Here is a 15,687-nt window from a genome sequence, read left to right as displayed (position 1 = left end):
CTATAGGGGTATTTAGTCCTCCGGCTGTGTCGAGGTGTCTAGGGTATGTTAGGCACACCCCACGGCTACTTCTAGTTGCGGTGTTAGTTCAGGATTTGCCGTCAGTACAGGTTCCACCGACTCCAGAGAAAGTTTCATGTGGCTCCAAGGTCACCAGATCATAACATATGTCACATATTTTACTTAATGTTTTGTTTGTGGGTTATTATTAATTGCAAGTGGCAGCAGTAATATTGAGGCAGAAGTTAATAATTATAATACTACATTTGATAATACTAATGATAGTACGTCTTTTTCAGATGCTCCTACTGTACCTATGTTTATCTATTCATATTCTGGGTCCTACTGATCCGTAAATCCATATGGTGTAGGAAGTCCAGTTTAGGAGAACTCCAGATCTGAGGATTTCATGATCTGAGATCTGAGATCACGGATACGACATTATTAAAGTATGTACTTTTTTGTAGCCAACTTTAAACAATTTAGCATAAAATATGAATGTATTATCATTGGCATAAATATATAATTATTCTACTTCTGTTAGATTGCTTTTTTTATTATTTTATCTACAGCTTTATTTGTGAATTTACTAATGTTTGTCCATTTTTTTTACAGGCTGTAGATAATGGGAGACTGGAGTTTCTTAGGGAATATTTTAGAAGAGGTGAATGAGCACTCCACCGTTATTGGCAGGGTCTGGCTGACTGTTCTGTTCATTTTCCGGATCCTCATCTTGGGAACTGCTGCTGAGTTCGTATGGGGGGATGAACAATCTGATTTTGTGTGCAACACTCAGCAGCCTGGTTGCGAGAATGTCTGCTATGATGAGGCTTTCCCTTTGTCTCACATCAGACTGTGGGTCCTTCAGATCATCTTTGTCTCCACACCGTCCCTGGTGTACGTGGGGCACGCTGTGCATCACGTTCGCATGGAAGAGAAAAGAAAGGAGAGAGAGGAAGCAGAAATGAGTCGGCAGCAGGAAATTAATGAAGAAAGGTTGCCGCTTGCTCCCGATCAAGGGAGCATTAGGACCACCAAGGAAACCAGTACCAAAGGGACTAAGAAGTTTCGCTTGGAAGGAACTCTCCTAAGAACCTACATCTGTCACATTATCTTCAAAACAATTTTTGAGGTGGGCTTTGTGGTAGGACAATATTTCCTGTATGGTTTTAGGATCCTTCCCCTATACCGTTGCAGTCGTTGGCCTTGCCCAAACATCGTAGACTGTTTTGTCTCCAGGCCTACTGAGAAAACTGTATTTATTATGTTCATGTTAGCAGTAGCTGCAGTCTCACTCTTTCTGAATGTGGTGGAGATCAGTCATCTTGGATGGAAAAAGATTCGCTTTGCTTTTCGGAGGAGTACAGATCACCAAACAAATTCACTGCTTGGAGAAGTTTCCCAGAAACCATTGCACTCCATTGCGATTTCCTCAATTCCAAAATCTAAAGGGTATAAGTTACTGGAAGAAGAAAAGGCTGTCTCCCATTTCTACCCTATGACCGAGGTTGGATTAGAAGCTAGCCCTCTTCCATCTCACTTTAATAATTATGAAAAAAGCAGCACAGGCCTCCTGGAAGACATGTCGAAGACCTACGATGAAACTCTACCCTCGTACCGTCAAGCTGAAGAACAAGAGATGGTTAAAGTTCAAGGTGCTGAAACTCTAGAACAAGCACCTTCAGAGCGAGCCCTTTCAGTGAGAGCCCCTTCGGTGCGTGCCCCCTCTGAGCGTGCACTTTCTGAAAGGGCACCATCGCGTGCACTTTCTGAACGTGCTTTTCATTCCCTTATAAAATTACCTTCCAACAATATGATCTCCAAAAGAGCACCTTCAGAGCAGGCACTCTCAGAGCGAGCTATTTCCCGAGCTAATTCCGAGAATACCTCTTCTGAGCAAGCACCCTCGGAGCGTGCTCTATCTCGAGCAACTTCTGAACATGCAACTTCAGAGAGAGTCCCATCTCGAGCAACATCTGAAAATGCCCCATTTGAGCGCACTTCCTCAGAAAGGGCTGTATCCCGAGCAGCTTCTGACCATGACCCTTTCGAGTGTGCACCTTCATACCGCGCTTTATCTCGGGCTGCTTCAGATCATGCCTCCGCTGAGCAAACCCCTTCACAAGCAACCCCTTCTGTCTTTGATCCACCACTAGAAAATATTCCTTCCACAGTAACTTCAGAACAAGTCTTAGATGAAAACAATCCAACCAGTTTTGACCAGGCACCATATGAACGTGCACCGTCTAGAGCACTTTCAGATAATTCCAGATCTGAACACCTCCCTCTAGGACAAGGGTTCCCTGAACCTTTGTCGGAGAATCCAGATGATTATGAAGCAGAACCTCCGGTCCCTGAACTGCCTTTATTAAGTTTCGAGTTAATTCCTGATTCTAGATCCCTGAGCAGGTTAAGTAAGGCAAGTAGCCGGGCTCGCTCCGATGATTTAGCCGTATGAAAGGAAAGCCATGAAACTAGTAACGCAAAATAGTGCAATGTATGCCAAACAGTCAACTCGATTTGGATTCTGAGGTGCCACAGGTTTAAGAAGACAGAATGGATGATGTACAGAAAAGTGCTACCGGGGATATGCTGCATCGTATGTTTTCACTTTTTTAATTTTTTTTTAGAAAAATTACATTGTTCTAGTTTTTGTGAGTTAAATGAATGCCAAGTATTTTCCCTTTAAAGTTGGCGAGAATTAAGAGTTAAATTTAAGGAAAAATATATGCTTTTAGTCTATTAGCATCCATAAATATCGATCCAGAAAAACTTGCATAGCATATACCTCAGTCATAAATTGATACCTGGAAAAATGCAAAAAAAATATAACATACGCACTTACATTGTAACTGAATAATTAATTAAAAACCTAAAAGAAATCTCTAACAAAATATTTTTATCATTTCAACATAAAAAAATAAAATTCTAATAATTCAAAAGAATATAATGTTACTACTAGAAAACGTAATTTAAAATGATAAAAAATTATAATTTTAACCTTTTTTTCAAATTTTAGATCCTTAGAAACTGGTTACTGCTCACAAAAAAACCACATACTTCTCCATTTTACTATTATAATCCCACTTCTTCTGCGTGACCAGATCATTTTTTTTCTATTTCGTAATGTTTCGGTTAGGCCGGTTTCACACGTCAGTGGCTCCGGTACGTGAGGTGACAGTTTCCTCCCGTACCGGAGACACTGACACACGTAGACCCATAAAAATCAATGCATCTGTTCAGATGTCATTGATTTTGTGCGGACCGTGTGCGGACCGTGTCTCTGTGTGCCAAACACGGAGACATGTCAGTGTTCGTGGGAGCGCACGGATTACACGGACCCAATAGAGTCAATGGGTCCGTGTAAAACACGGACCTCACACGGACATTCTCCGTCTGGGGTCCGTGTGGCGTGCCGGAGACAGCGCTACAGTAAGCGCTGTCCCCCCCACATGGTGCTGAAGCCGCCATTCATATGTTCCCTGTAGCAGCGTTTGCTATAGAGAAAATATGAATGATAGTGTTTAAAATAAAGATCCATGTGTCCGCCGCCCTCCCACCCCCTGTGCGCCCCCCCGCTGGTCGGAAAATACTCACCCGGATCCCCCGTCGGCAGTCGCTCCTTCCTGGTCTGGCCGCGGCTTCTCTACTGTATGCGGCCGATTACACTCATGAATATGTGGCTCCACCTCCAATAGGGGCGGAGCCGCCTATTCATGAGTGTAAATGAGCGGCCCCACGTGACCGCATACAGTAAGCCGCGGCCAGACCAGGAAGGAGCGACTGCCGACGGGGGATCCGGGTGAGTATTTTCTGACCAGCGGGGGGGCGCACAGGGGGTGGGGGGGCGGCGGACACATGGATCTTTATTTTAAACACTATTCTTCATATTTTCCCTGCAGCAAACGTTGCTACAGGGAACATATGAATCGCAGCTTCAGCACCATGCAGAGTGGGTACCACACGCTCCGTGTGGTACCCACTCGCCATACGGGCGGCACACGTGTGCCGCAGGTATGGCCTCCGTGAGTTCCCAGGCACACGGACACGGATAACTCCGGTACCGATTTATTCCGGTACCGGAATTATCTGGACGTGTGGGTCAGCCCTAATAGTCACCAATGTTTTTTTTCTTACCAGTGGCTGTAATTTTCCTCCCGGGATTCCTGATTTAACTTCCAGTAGTGTTCAAATGTCAGTGTTACGCAGCACAAAAGGAAGAAAAAACATAGAAAAGGCAGAGGCAGATAAATTTGATATAAATCACACTTTAAAATCATTTCGATAGGTTACTTACAAACCTTCTACTTTTGTCTTTTTGAACAGAAAATTCCAACAAAGGAATTAGTGCAGATAAAAAAAAACAAGTTATTGTGACGATATTACTTTTTTTGATACATTTATAGAGGGTTTGATATTTTTATTTTGTTTTATATTTTTCGATAGGTTTTTGATATTTTTAATATACTTTTTAAGATTAGGTTTGATTTTTTTTTATTTTTGTTTAGACTTTTAGATAGAGTTTGGTATTTTTTTTATTGTATTTTTTTAATTATTTGGGACAGGCTTAAGGCCGACTTGACAGTTTACCAAAAGTCCACTGTAGAATTAGAAATAGGAAAAAAAAAAAAGTATCACAAAACATTAAAACGAATTGATTATTTTAAAATCTTCACAAAAGGGGATTAAAAATATATATTGAATTCAATTTAGAAGATCAGAACATTTGAATAGATCGTGACGCTCTTGTGCTTCAAATGTGAAAAAAATAGACCAAACATTTTGCAATAAAACAAGAGGCATAATGCATTAAAAATTTAAGTAAATTAAGGAGACAAATGGGGAGAAGGAAAAAAAATGTAATTTATTATATTAGACTTTTTTTTACCTTTTTTTCCACATTGTTCTGCATGGGTTGAACAAAACTTGACTGTTGTTCTGCATGGGTTGGACAAATCTTTCAAAGCGCCATCTTCAAAGCTTGAATTAATTTTCTTACCATATAATTGAAAATGTGACTCTGGCTCCTCTATATTAGAGATCTTGGGTCAGCTCCCAGTCTTGGCAAATGGGGGAAAACTGGAACAAATAAGGGGAATATTGACTGACTAAGCCACAATACTATGTACTAAGAGGGTAGACACCTACCGGCCGGTAGACCCCAGACAATATAGATGTTTTTTACAGCATTGTGTTGGTCAAATATTCAGCTGTAGCTTTGAGATGTAAAACTTTTCTTGGTACTTTAGCCTTTTTATAGACACCACGTTCCATGTGACTATTTATATCGCTAATCTTTCCAAAATTCTCTGTTTTCCATTGTCTCGATGCTTCTCCTGGTCGATAATCTCGTCCTTTCATGTGGACGGCTGTGAGCTTTTTACTCAGGTGAGTAAATGACAAATGCATTTTTTTTCAGAAAAAAAACACCGAAAAGCAATATATTTATAAATATTTATGCAAATAGTTTGTATTAATATATGGTATTTATAGTATTTCTTTTGTATTTATTAGTAATATTGTTTTATTGTTTTTTCCATTAGGATATAAATTTGCTTTTGTATGTCTGAATTTGTTTTTGTGCAATTAATGGTTTATTCCCATCCCATACAGTTATGCCATGCTGACAGGATATTCCATAAATGTATAGCAGATGCGAGTCCCCTAGTGGGACCCGGATCAATCTCAAGATTTGGGCCCTGACGCACGTTGTTATCAGTTTAGAGATGGTTCATTTGTATGGGACTTCCGACCACCTCTCCATGAAGAGCAGCGCATGTCAAGGCCCTGTTCTCGATATAGATGTGGTTCCATTGATGGGACCAACATCTACTACACATGTGTGACATATCCTGTGGCTAAACAATAAAAGTATGAGATGAGAGCAGCTTGTGTGAGCTCATTGTAGGTATACATGAATATGAATGCCTGTCCTTGTAATGAATGGATGCGCCAAGTCAAAGTTACATGAATTGATATTCCAGTTTTTCCGAAACCATCATATGGCATTTGGAAAAAGGTTCTCTTCTTGAGACAACCACTTTAACACCATATTTACTAACTTCAGAAACCTTATTTCCCAACACTTTTAGAGTTTATTGTCACATGGATCAGTAAAACTTCCCCAACACTTAAAGTGAAAAGATCAGATATTGGAGTTCCAACTGCTCAATCCTTGTCTTCCCCGAATTTATCTGTCAGACAGAGGTTGAGCGGCCTCCAGATCTCATTGAAATCGGCGAGTTCAACCAACTTTCTCCTAATGTGTATGGGGGCATTAACTGTCCTTGTTGACCATGCCGAGGAATTTTATTTTTGCTGCAGATTTAAGGCCGCCAAACACATTAGATGGCTATCGACTAAATGATGGTTTGGCCAATCATTCGGACAGCAGCCATGTCAACTAGGTCTTCCAAACACAAGAGCTCTCGATTGGATGGAGTTCTTTTTGAGAGATCCATCAACAAACATGTTAGACGGCAGCTTATCTCTGGTACGCAATACATTTGGAAGACTGAATTTGGACATGCTGGATCAATATTTACACCAACAATCAATTTTCCAGGGCCTCAATACACATAAGAAAGTTGGCTGAACCTGTTGATATCAGTGGGTTCAGCCGACATTAGTCTAATGTCTACGGGGGACTTTACAGCTGATGGCGATGGTGTGTGGGAGATAAAATTGAGAGACACACAGACCTCATATCCAGCTTATATTACTGGGAGAGACAAAAAAACCTCACATCCAGTCTATATTACTGGAAGAAACACACAGACCTCACATCCAGTCTATATTACTGGGACAGACACACAGACCTCACATCCAGCCTATATTACTGGAAGAAACACACAGACCTCACATCCAGTCTATATTACTGGGAGAGACACACAGACCTCACATCCAGTCTATATTACTGGGAGAGACACACAGATCTCACATCCAGCCTATATTACTGGGAGAGACACACAGACCTCACATCCAGCCTATATTACTGGAAGAAACAAACAGACCTCACATCCAGTCTATATTACTGGGAGAGACACACAGACCTCACATCCAGTCTATATTACTGGGAGAGACACACAGATCTCACATCCAGCCTATATTACTGGGAGAGACACACAGACCTCACATCCAGCCTATATTACTGGGAGAAACACACAGTCCTCACATCCAGCCTATATTACTGGGAGAGACACACAGACCTCACATCCAGCCTATATTACTGGAAGAGACACACAGACCTCCCATCCAGTCTATATTACTGGGAGAGACACACAGAGCTCACATCCATCCTATATTACTGGGAGAGACACACAGACCTCCCATCCAGTCTATATTACTGGGAGAGACACACAGACCTCATATCCAGCCTATATTACTGGGAGAGACACACAGATCTCACATCCGGCCTATATTACTGGGAGAGACACACAGGTCTCACATCCAGCCTATATTACCGGGAGATACACACAGACCTCACATCCAGCCTATATTACTGGGAGAGACACAGAGACCTCACATCCAGCCTATATTACAGGGAGAGACACACAGACCTCATATCCAGTCTATATTACTGGGAGAAACACACAGACCTCACATCCAGCTTACATTACTGGGAGAGACACACAGATCTCACATCCAGCCTATATTACTGGGAGATACACACAGGTCTCACATCCAGCCTATATTACTGGGAGATACACACAGACCTCACATCCAGCCTATATTACTGGTAGAGACACACAGACCTCACATCCAGCCTATATTACTGGGAGATACACACAGACCTCACATCCAGCCTATATTACTGGGAGAGACACACAGACCTCACATCCAGCCTATATTACTGGGAGAGACACACAGACCTCACATCCAGTCTATATTACTGGGAGACACACAGACCTCACATCCAGTCTATATTAAAGGGAGAGACACACAGAGCTCACATCCAGCCTACATTACTGGGAGAGACACACACAGCTCACATCCAGCCTATATTACTGGGAGAGACACACATACCTCACATCCAGCTTACATTACTGGGAGAGACACACAGATCTCACATCCAGCCTATATTACTGGGAGATACACACAGGTCTCACATCCAGCCTATATTACTGGGAGATACACACAGACCTCACATCCAGCCTATATTACTGGTAGAGACACACAGACCTCACATCCAGCCTATATTACTGGGAGATACACACAGAGCTCACATCCAGCCTATATTACTGGGAGAGACACACAGACCTCACATCCAGCCTATATTACTGGGAGAGACACACAGACCTCACATCCAGTCTATATTACTGGGAGACACACAGACCTCACATCCAGTCTATATTAAAGGGAGAGACACACAGAGCTCACATCCAGCCTACATTACTGGGAGAGACACACACAGCTCACATCCAGCCTATATTACTGGGAGAGACACACAGAGCTCACATCCAGTCTATATTACTGGAAGACACACACATACCTCACATCCAGTCTATATTACTGGGAGAGACACACAGACCTCACATCCAGTCTATATTACTGGGAGAAACACACAGACCTCACATCCAGCCTATATTACTGGGAGATACACACAGACCTCACATCCAGCCTATATTACTGGGAGAGACACACAGACCTCACATCCAGTCAATATTACTGGAAGAAACAAACAGGCCTCACATCGAGTCTACATTACTGGAAGAAACAAACAGACCTCACGTCCAGCCTATATTACTGTGAGAAACACACAGACCTCGCATACAACCTATATTACTGGAAGAAACACACAGTCCTCACATCCAACCTATATTACTTGGAGAGACACAAATACCTCACATCCAGCCTATATTAAAGGGTGTAATAATTATAGGGGATAACTCAGGAGACTCTTTGCGTGGAACAAGACAACTACAGGGCACAGTTTTATAAGTGGTAAAGTCTATATTATCACATGGTGATTCAAACAGGTGCAGAGAGAAACTCAAGTCCACAACACTTGGTGCAAATAATAAACGCAGCTTAGCAGTCTATAGGAAACTTCAGAGGAAAATGCAATCAAGCAGAAAGTCTATGAAGCACAGTTATTCTTGAGGATACTTGACACGAATAAATCCTTGTCTTAGTCCAGGCACAGATAGATATGCTTATTAGGCAGTACAAATCATATCTTAGCTCAACCAGGGAGGCCCGGTTAATATTCTCAGGTTATTGCAAAGCAGAAACAGCTTACATGTCCAGCAAATGCAGATGGAAGTAAACACGAACAGCAGATGAAGGAGGATTACTGGAAACTTGTGTATGCAGCAGGAACTCAGAGCAGAGTAGCAGGATCACCACACAGGTTCACAGGAGCAGGTATATAGCCAGGGAGTAATCAGAGGCCAGGAGCTGGATGCAAGGCAGAATACTCTAGCACAGAATGAAGGCTGGGGTGGAGTTTTATAGCAGGAAGACACAGTGAACATGAGACCAAAGACGCCATCTTGGGAAAGGGCAGTAATGCACAAAAGGTAAAAAATGTTCAGAGTCCTGACAAAGGGAGAGACACACAAACCTCACATCCAGTCTATATTACTGGGAGAGACACACAGACCTCACATCCAACCTATATTACTGGAAGAAACAGACAGACCTCACACCCAGTCTATATTTATCGAACAGACACACAGAGCTCACATCCAGTCTATATTACTGGGAGAGACACACAGACATCACATCCAGTCTATATTGCTGAGAGAGACACACAGACCTCACATCCAACCTATATTACTCGGTGAGACACACAGACCTCACATCCAGCCCATATTAAAGGGAGAGACACACAGACCTCACATCCAGCCTATATTAAAGGGAGAGACACACAAACCTCACATCCAGTCTATATTACTGGGAGAGACACACAGACCTCACATCCAACCTATATTACTGGAAGAAACACACAGACCTCACATCCAACCTATATTACTGGAAGAAACACACAGACCTCACATCCAACCTATATTACTGAGAGAGACACACAGACCTCACATACAACCTATATTACTCGAAGAGACACACAGACCCCACATCCAACCTATATTACTGGGAGAGACACACAGACCTCACATCCAGCCTTTATTACTGGGAGAGACACAGTCCTCACATCCAGCCTATATTACTGGAAGAGACACACAGACCTCACATCCAGCCTATATTTAAGGGAGAGACACACAGACCTCACATCCAGCCTATATTAAAGGGAGAGACACACAAACCTCACATCCAGCCTATATTGCTGGGAGAGACACACAGACCTCACATCCAGCCTATATTACTGGAAGAGACACAGAGACCTCACATCCAGCCTATATTTAAGGGAGAGACACACAGACCTCACATCCAGCCTATATTAAAGGGAGAGACACACAAACCTCACATCCAGCCTATATTGCTGGGAGAGACACACAGACCTCACATCCAACCTATATTACTGGGAGAGACACACAGACCTCACATCCAGCCTATATTAAAGGGAGAGACACACAGACCTCACATCCAGTCTATATTACTGGGAGAGACATACAGACCTCACATCCAGCCTATATTACTGGGAGAGACACACAGACCTTACATCCAGACTATATTACTCGAAGAGACACACAGAGCTCACATCCAGTCTATATTACTGGGAGAGACACACACAGCTCACATCCAGCCTACATTACTGGGAGAGACACACACAGCTCACATCCAGCCTATATTACTGGGAGAGACACACAGAGCTCACATCCAGTCTATATTACTGGAAGACACACACATACCTCACATCCAGTCTATATTACTGGGAGAGACACACAGACCTCACATCCAGTCTATATTACTGGGAGAAACACACAGACCTCACATCCAGCCTATATTACTGGGAGATACACACAGACCTCACATCCAGCCTATATTACTGGGAGAGACACACAGACCTCACATCCAGTCAATATTACTGGAAGAAACAAACAGGCCTCACATCGAGTCTACATTACTGGAAGAAACAAACAGACCTCACGTCCAGCCTATATTACTGTGAGAAACACACAGACCTCGCATACAACCTATATTACTGGAAGAAACACACAGTCCTCACATCCAACCTATATTACTTGGAGAGACACAAATACCTCACATCCAGCCTATATTAAAGGGTGTAATAATTATAGGGGATAACTCAGGAGACTCTTTGCGTGGAACAAGACAACTACAGGGCACAGTTTTATAAGTGGTAAAGTCTATATTATCACATGGTGATTCAAACAGGTGCAGAGAGAAACTCAAGTCCACAACACTTGGTGCAAATAATAAACGCAGCTTAGCAGTCTATAGGAAACTTCAGAGGAAAATGCAATCAAGCAGAAAGTCTATGAAGCACAGTTATTCTTGAGGATACTTGACACGAATAAATCCTTGTCTTAGTCCAGGCACAGATAGATATGCTTATTAGGCAGTACAAATCATATCTTAGCTCAACCAGGGAGGCCCGGTTAATATTCTCAGGTTATTGCAAAGCAGAAACAGCTTACATGTCCAGCAAATGCAGATGGAAGTAAACACGAACAGCAGATGAAGGAGGATTACTGGAAACTTGTGTATGCAGCAGGAACTCAGAGCAGAGTAGCAGGATCACCACACAGGTTCACAGGAGCAGGTATATAGCCAGGGAGTAATCAGAGGCCAGGAGCTGGATGCAAGGCAGAATACTCTAGCACAGAATGAAGGCTGGGGTGGAGTTTTATAGCAGGAAGACACAGTGAACATGAGACCAAAGACGCCATCTTGGGAAAGGGCAGTAATGCACAAAAGGTAAAAAATGTTCAGAGTCCTGACAAAGGGAGAGACACACAAACCTCACATCCAGTCTATATTACTGGGAGAGACACACAGACCTCACATCCAACCTATATTACTGGAAGAAACAGACAGACCTCACACCCAGTCTATATTTATCGAACAGACACACAGAGCTCACATCCAGTCTATATTACTGGGAGAGACACACAGACATCACATCCAGTCTATATTGCTGAGAGAGACACACAGACCTCACATCCAACCTATATTACTCGGTGAGACACACAGACCTCACATCCAGCCCATATTAAAGGGAGAGACACACAGACCTCACATCCAGCCTATATTAAAGGGAGAGACACACAAACCTCACATCCAGTCTATATTACTGGGAGAGACACACAGACCTCACATCCAACCTATATTACTGGAAGAAACACACAGACCTCACATCCAACCTATATTACTGGAAGAAACACACAGACCTCACATCCAACCTATATTACTGAGAGAGACACACAGACCTCACATACAACCTATATTACTCGAAGAGACACACAGACCCCACATCCAACCTATATTACTGGGAGAGACACACAGACCTCACATCCAGCCTTTATTACTGGGAGAGACACAGTCCTCACATCCAGCCTATATTACTGGAAGAGACACACAGACCTCACATCCAGCCTATATTTAAGGGAGAGACACACAGACCTCACATCCAGCCTATATTAAAGGGAGAGACACACAAACCTCACATCCAGCCTATATTGCTGGGAGAGACACACAGACCTCACATCCAGCCTATATTACTGGAAGAGACACAGAGACCTCACATCCAGCCTATATTTAAGGGAGAGACACACAGACCTCACATCCAGCCTATATTAAAGGGAGAGACACACAAACCTCACATCCAGCCTATATTGCTGGGAGAGACACACAGACCTCACATCCAACCTATATTACTGGGAGAGACACACAGACCTCACATCCAGCCTATATTAAAGGGAGAGACACACAGACCTCACATCCAGTCTATATTACTGGGAGAGACATACAGACCTCACATCCAGCCTATATTACTGGGAGAGACACACAGACCTTACATCCAGACTATATTACTCGAAGAGACACACAGAGCTCACATCCAGTCTATATTACTGGGAGAGACACAAACCTCACATCCAACCTATATTACTCGAAGAGACACACAGAGCTCACATCCAGTCTATATTACTGGGAGAGACACACAGACCTCACATCCAACCTATATTACTGGAAGAAACAGACAGACCTCGCATTCAGCCTATATTACTGGGAGAGACACACAGACCTCACATCCAACCTATATTACTGGAAGAAACAGACAGACCTCACATCCAGACTATATTACTCGAAGAGACACACAGAGCTCACATCCAGTCTATATTACTGGGAGAGACACACAGACCTCACATCCAACCTATATTACTCGAAGAGACACACAGACCTCACATCCAGCCTATATTAAAGGGAGAGACACACAGACCCCACATCCAGCCTATATTAAAGGGAGAGACACACAAACCTCACATCCAGTCTATATTACTGGGAGAGACACACAGACCTCACATCCAGCCTATATTACTGGGAGAGACACGCAGACCTCACATCCAGCCCATATTACTGGGAGAGACACGCAGACCTCACATCCAGCCTATATTGCTGGGCGAGACACACAGGCCTCACATCCAGTCTATATTACTGGGAGAGACACACAGACCTCACATCCAGCCTATATTACTGGGAGAGACACACAGACCTCACATCCAGTTTATATTACTGGGAGAGACACACAGACCTCACATCCAGCCTATATTACTTGGAGAGACACAGAGACCTCACATCCAGCCTATATTTAAGGAAGAGACACACAAACATCACATCCAGCCTATATTAAAGGGAGAGACACACAAACCTCACATCCAGCCTATATTGCTGGGAGAGACACACAGACCTCACATCCAGCCTATATTACGGGGAGAGACACACAAATCTCACATCCAGCCTACATTACTGGGAGAGACACACAGACCTCACATCCAGCCTTTATTACTGGGAGAGACACTCAGACCTCACATCCAGCCTATATTGCTGGGAGATACACACAGACCTTGCATCCAGCCTATATTACTGGGAGAGATACACAGACCTCACATCCAGCCTATATTACTGGGAGAGACACACAAATCTCACATCCAACCTATATTACTCGAAGAGACACACAGACCTCACATCCAGCCTATATTAAAGGGAGAGACACACAGACCTCACATTCAGCCTATATTAAAGGGAGAGACACACAAACCTCACATCCAGCCTATATTAAAGGGAGAGACACACAAACCTCACATCCAGTCTATATTACTGAGAGAGACACACAGACCTCACATCCAACCTATATTACTGGAAGAAACACACAGACCTCACATCCAACCTATATTACTGGAAGAAACACACATACCTCACATCCAACCTATATTACTGAGAGAGACACACAGACCTCACATACAACCTATATTACTGGAAGAAACACACAGACCTCACATCCAACCTATATTACTCAGAGAGACACACAGACCTCACATACAACCTATATTACTCGAAGAGACACACAGACCCCACATCCAACCTATATTACTGGGAGAGACACAGTCCTCACATCCAGCCTATATTACTGGAAGAGACACACAGACCTCACATCCAGCCTATATTACTGGGAGAGACACACAAAGCTCACATCCAGCCTATATTACTGGTAGAGACACAGTGACCTCACATCCAGCCTATATTACTGGGAGAGACACACAGACCTCACATCCAGCCTATATTACTGGGAGAGACACAGAGACCTCACATCCAGCCTATATTAAAGGGAGAGACACACAAACCTCACATCCAGCCTATATTGGTGGGAGAGACACACAGACCTCACATCCAGCCTATATTACGGGGAGAGACACACAAATCTCACATCCAGCCTACATTACTGGGAGAGACACACAGACCTCACATCCAGCCTTTATTACTGGGAGAGACACACAGACCTCACATCCAGCCTATATTGCTGGGAGATACACACAGACCTTACATCCAGCCTATATTACTGGGAGAGATACACAGACCTCACATCCAGCCTATATTACTGGGAGAGACACACAGACCTCACATCCAGCCTATATTACTAGGAGAGACACACAGACCTCACATCCAGCCTATATTACTAGGAGAGACACACAGACCTCACATCCAGCCTATATTACTAGGAGAGACACACAGACCTCACATCCAGCCTATATTACTGGGAAAGACACACATACCTCACATCCAGCCTATATTACAGGGAGACACACAGCTCACATCCAGTCTATATTACAGGGAGAGACACACAGACCTCACATCCAGCCTATATTACTGGGAGAGACACACAAATCTCACATCCAACCTATATTAGTCGAAGAGACACACAGACCTCACATCCAGCCTATATTAAAGGGAGAGACACACAGACCTCACATTCAGCCTATATTAAAGGGAGAGACACACAAACCTCACATCCAGTCTATATTACTGGGAGAGACACACAGACCTCACATCCAGCCTATATTACTGGGAGAGACACACAGACCTCACATCCAGCCTATATTACTGGGAGAGACACACAGACCTCACATCCAGCCTATATTACTGGGAGAGACACACAGACCTCACATCCAGCCTATATTACTGGGAGAGACACACAGACCTCACATCCAGCCTATATTACTGGAGAGACACACAGACCTCACATCCAGCCTATATTACCGGGAGAGG

The 15,687-nt window shown here is 43.4% G+C and overlaps 1 protein-coding gene across 1 annotated transcript; it reads left to right on the top strand.

Annotated features, from left to right (window-relative positions):
- Positions 1-625: 625 nt before the first annotated feature.
- Positions 626-3,035, top strand: GJA8 (gap junction protein alpha 8). The gene is made up of 2 exons (XM_077299380.1): positions 626-1,750; positions 1,844-3,035. The coding sequence occupies exons 1-2, from the start codon at positions 626-628 to the stop codon at positions 2,456-2,458; spliced, it is 1,740 nt and encodes a 579-aa protein (XP_077155495.1). The 3' UTR covers positions 2,459-3,035.
- The last annotated feature ends 12,652 nt before the right edge of the window (positions 3,036-15,687 follow it).

The sequence above is a fragment of the Ranitomeya variabilis genome, chromosome 3 (genome assembly GCF_051348905.1).
Source record: "Ranitomeya variabilis isolate aRanVar5 chromosome 3, aRanVar5.hap1, whole genome shotgun sequence".
NCBI lineage: Eukaryota > Metazoa > Chordata > Amphibia > Anura > Dendrobatidae > Ranitomeya > Ranitomeya variabilis.
This window is presented reverse-complemented; position numbering and strand designations above follow the sequence as displayed.

What these genes read in the sequence shown, in the direction of transcription:
- GJA8 (XM_077299380.1), top strand. Translation starts at nt 626, where the DNA reads ATGGGAGACTGGAGTTTCTTAGGGAATATTTTAGAAGAGGTGAATGAG. An exon ending in AGCGTGCACTTTCTGAAAGG is followed by an intron (nt 1,751 to 1,843) that starts GCACCATCGCGT and finishes CCTTCAGAGCAG; the next exon opens with GCACTCTCAGAGCGAGCTAT.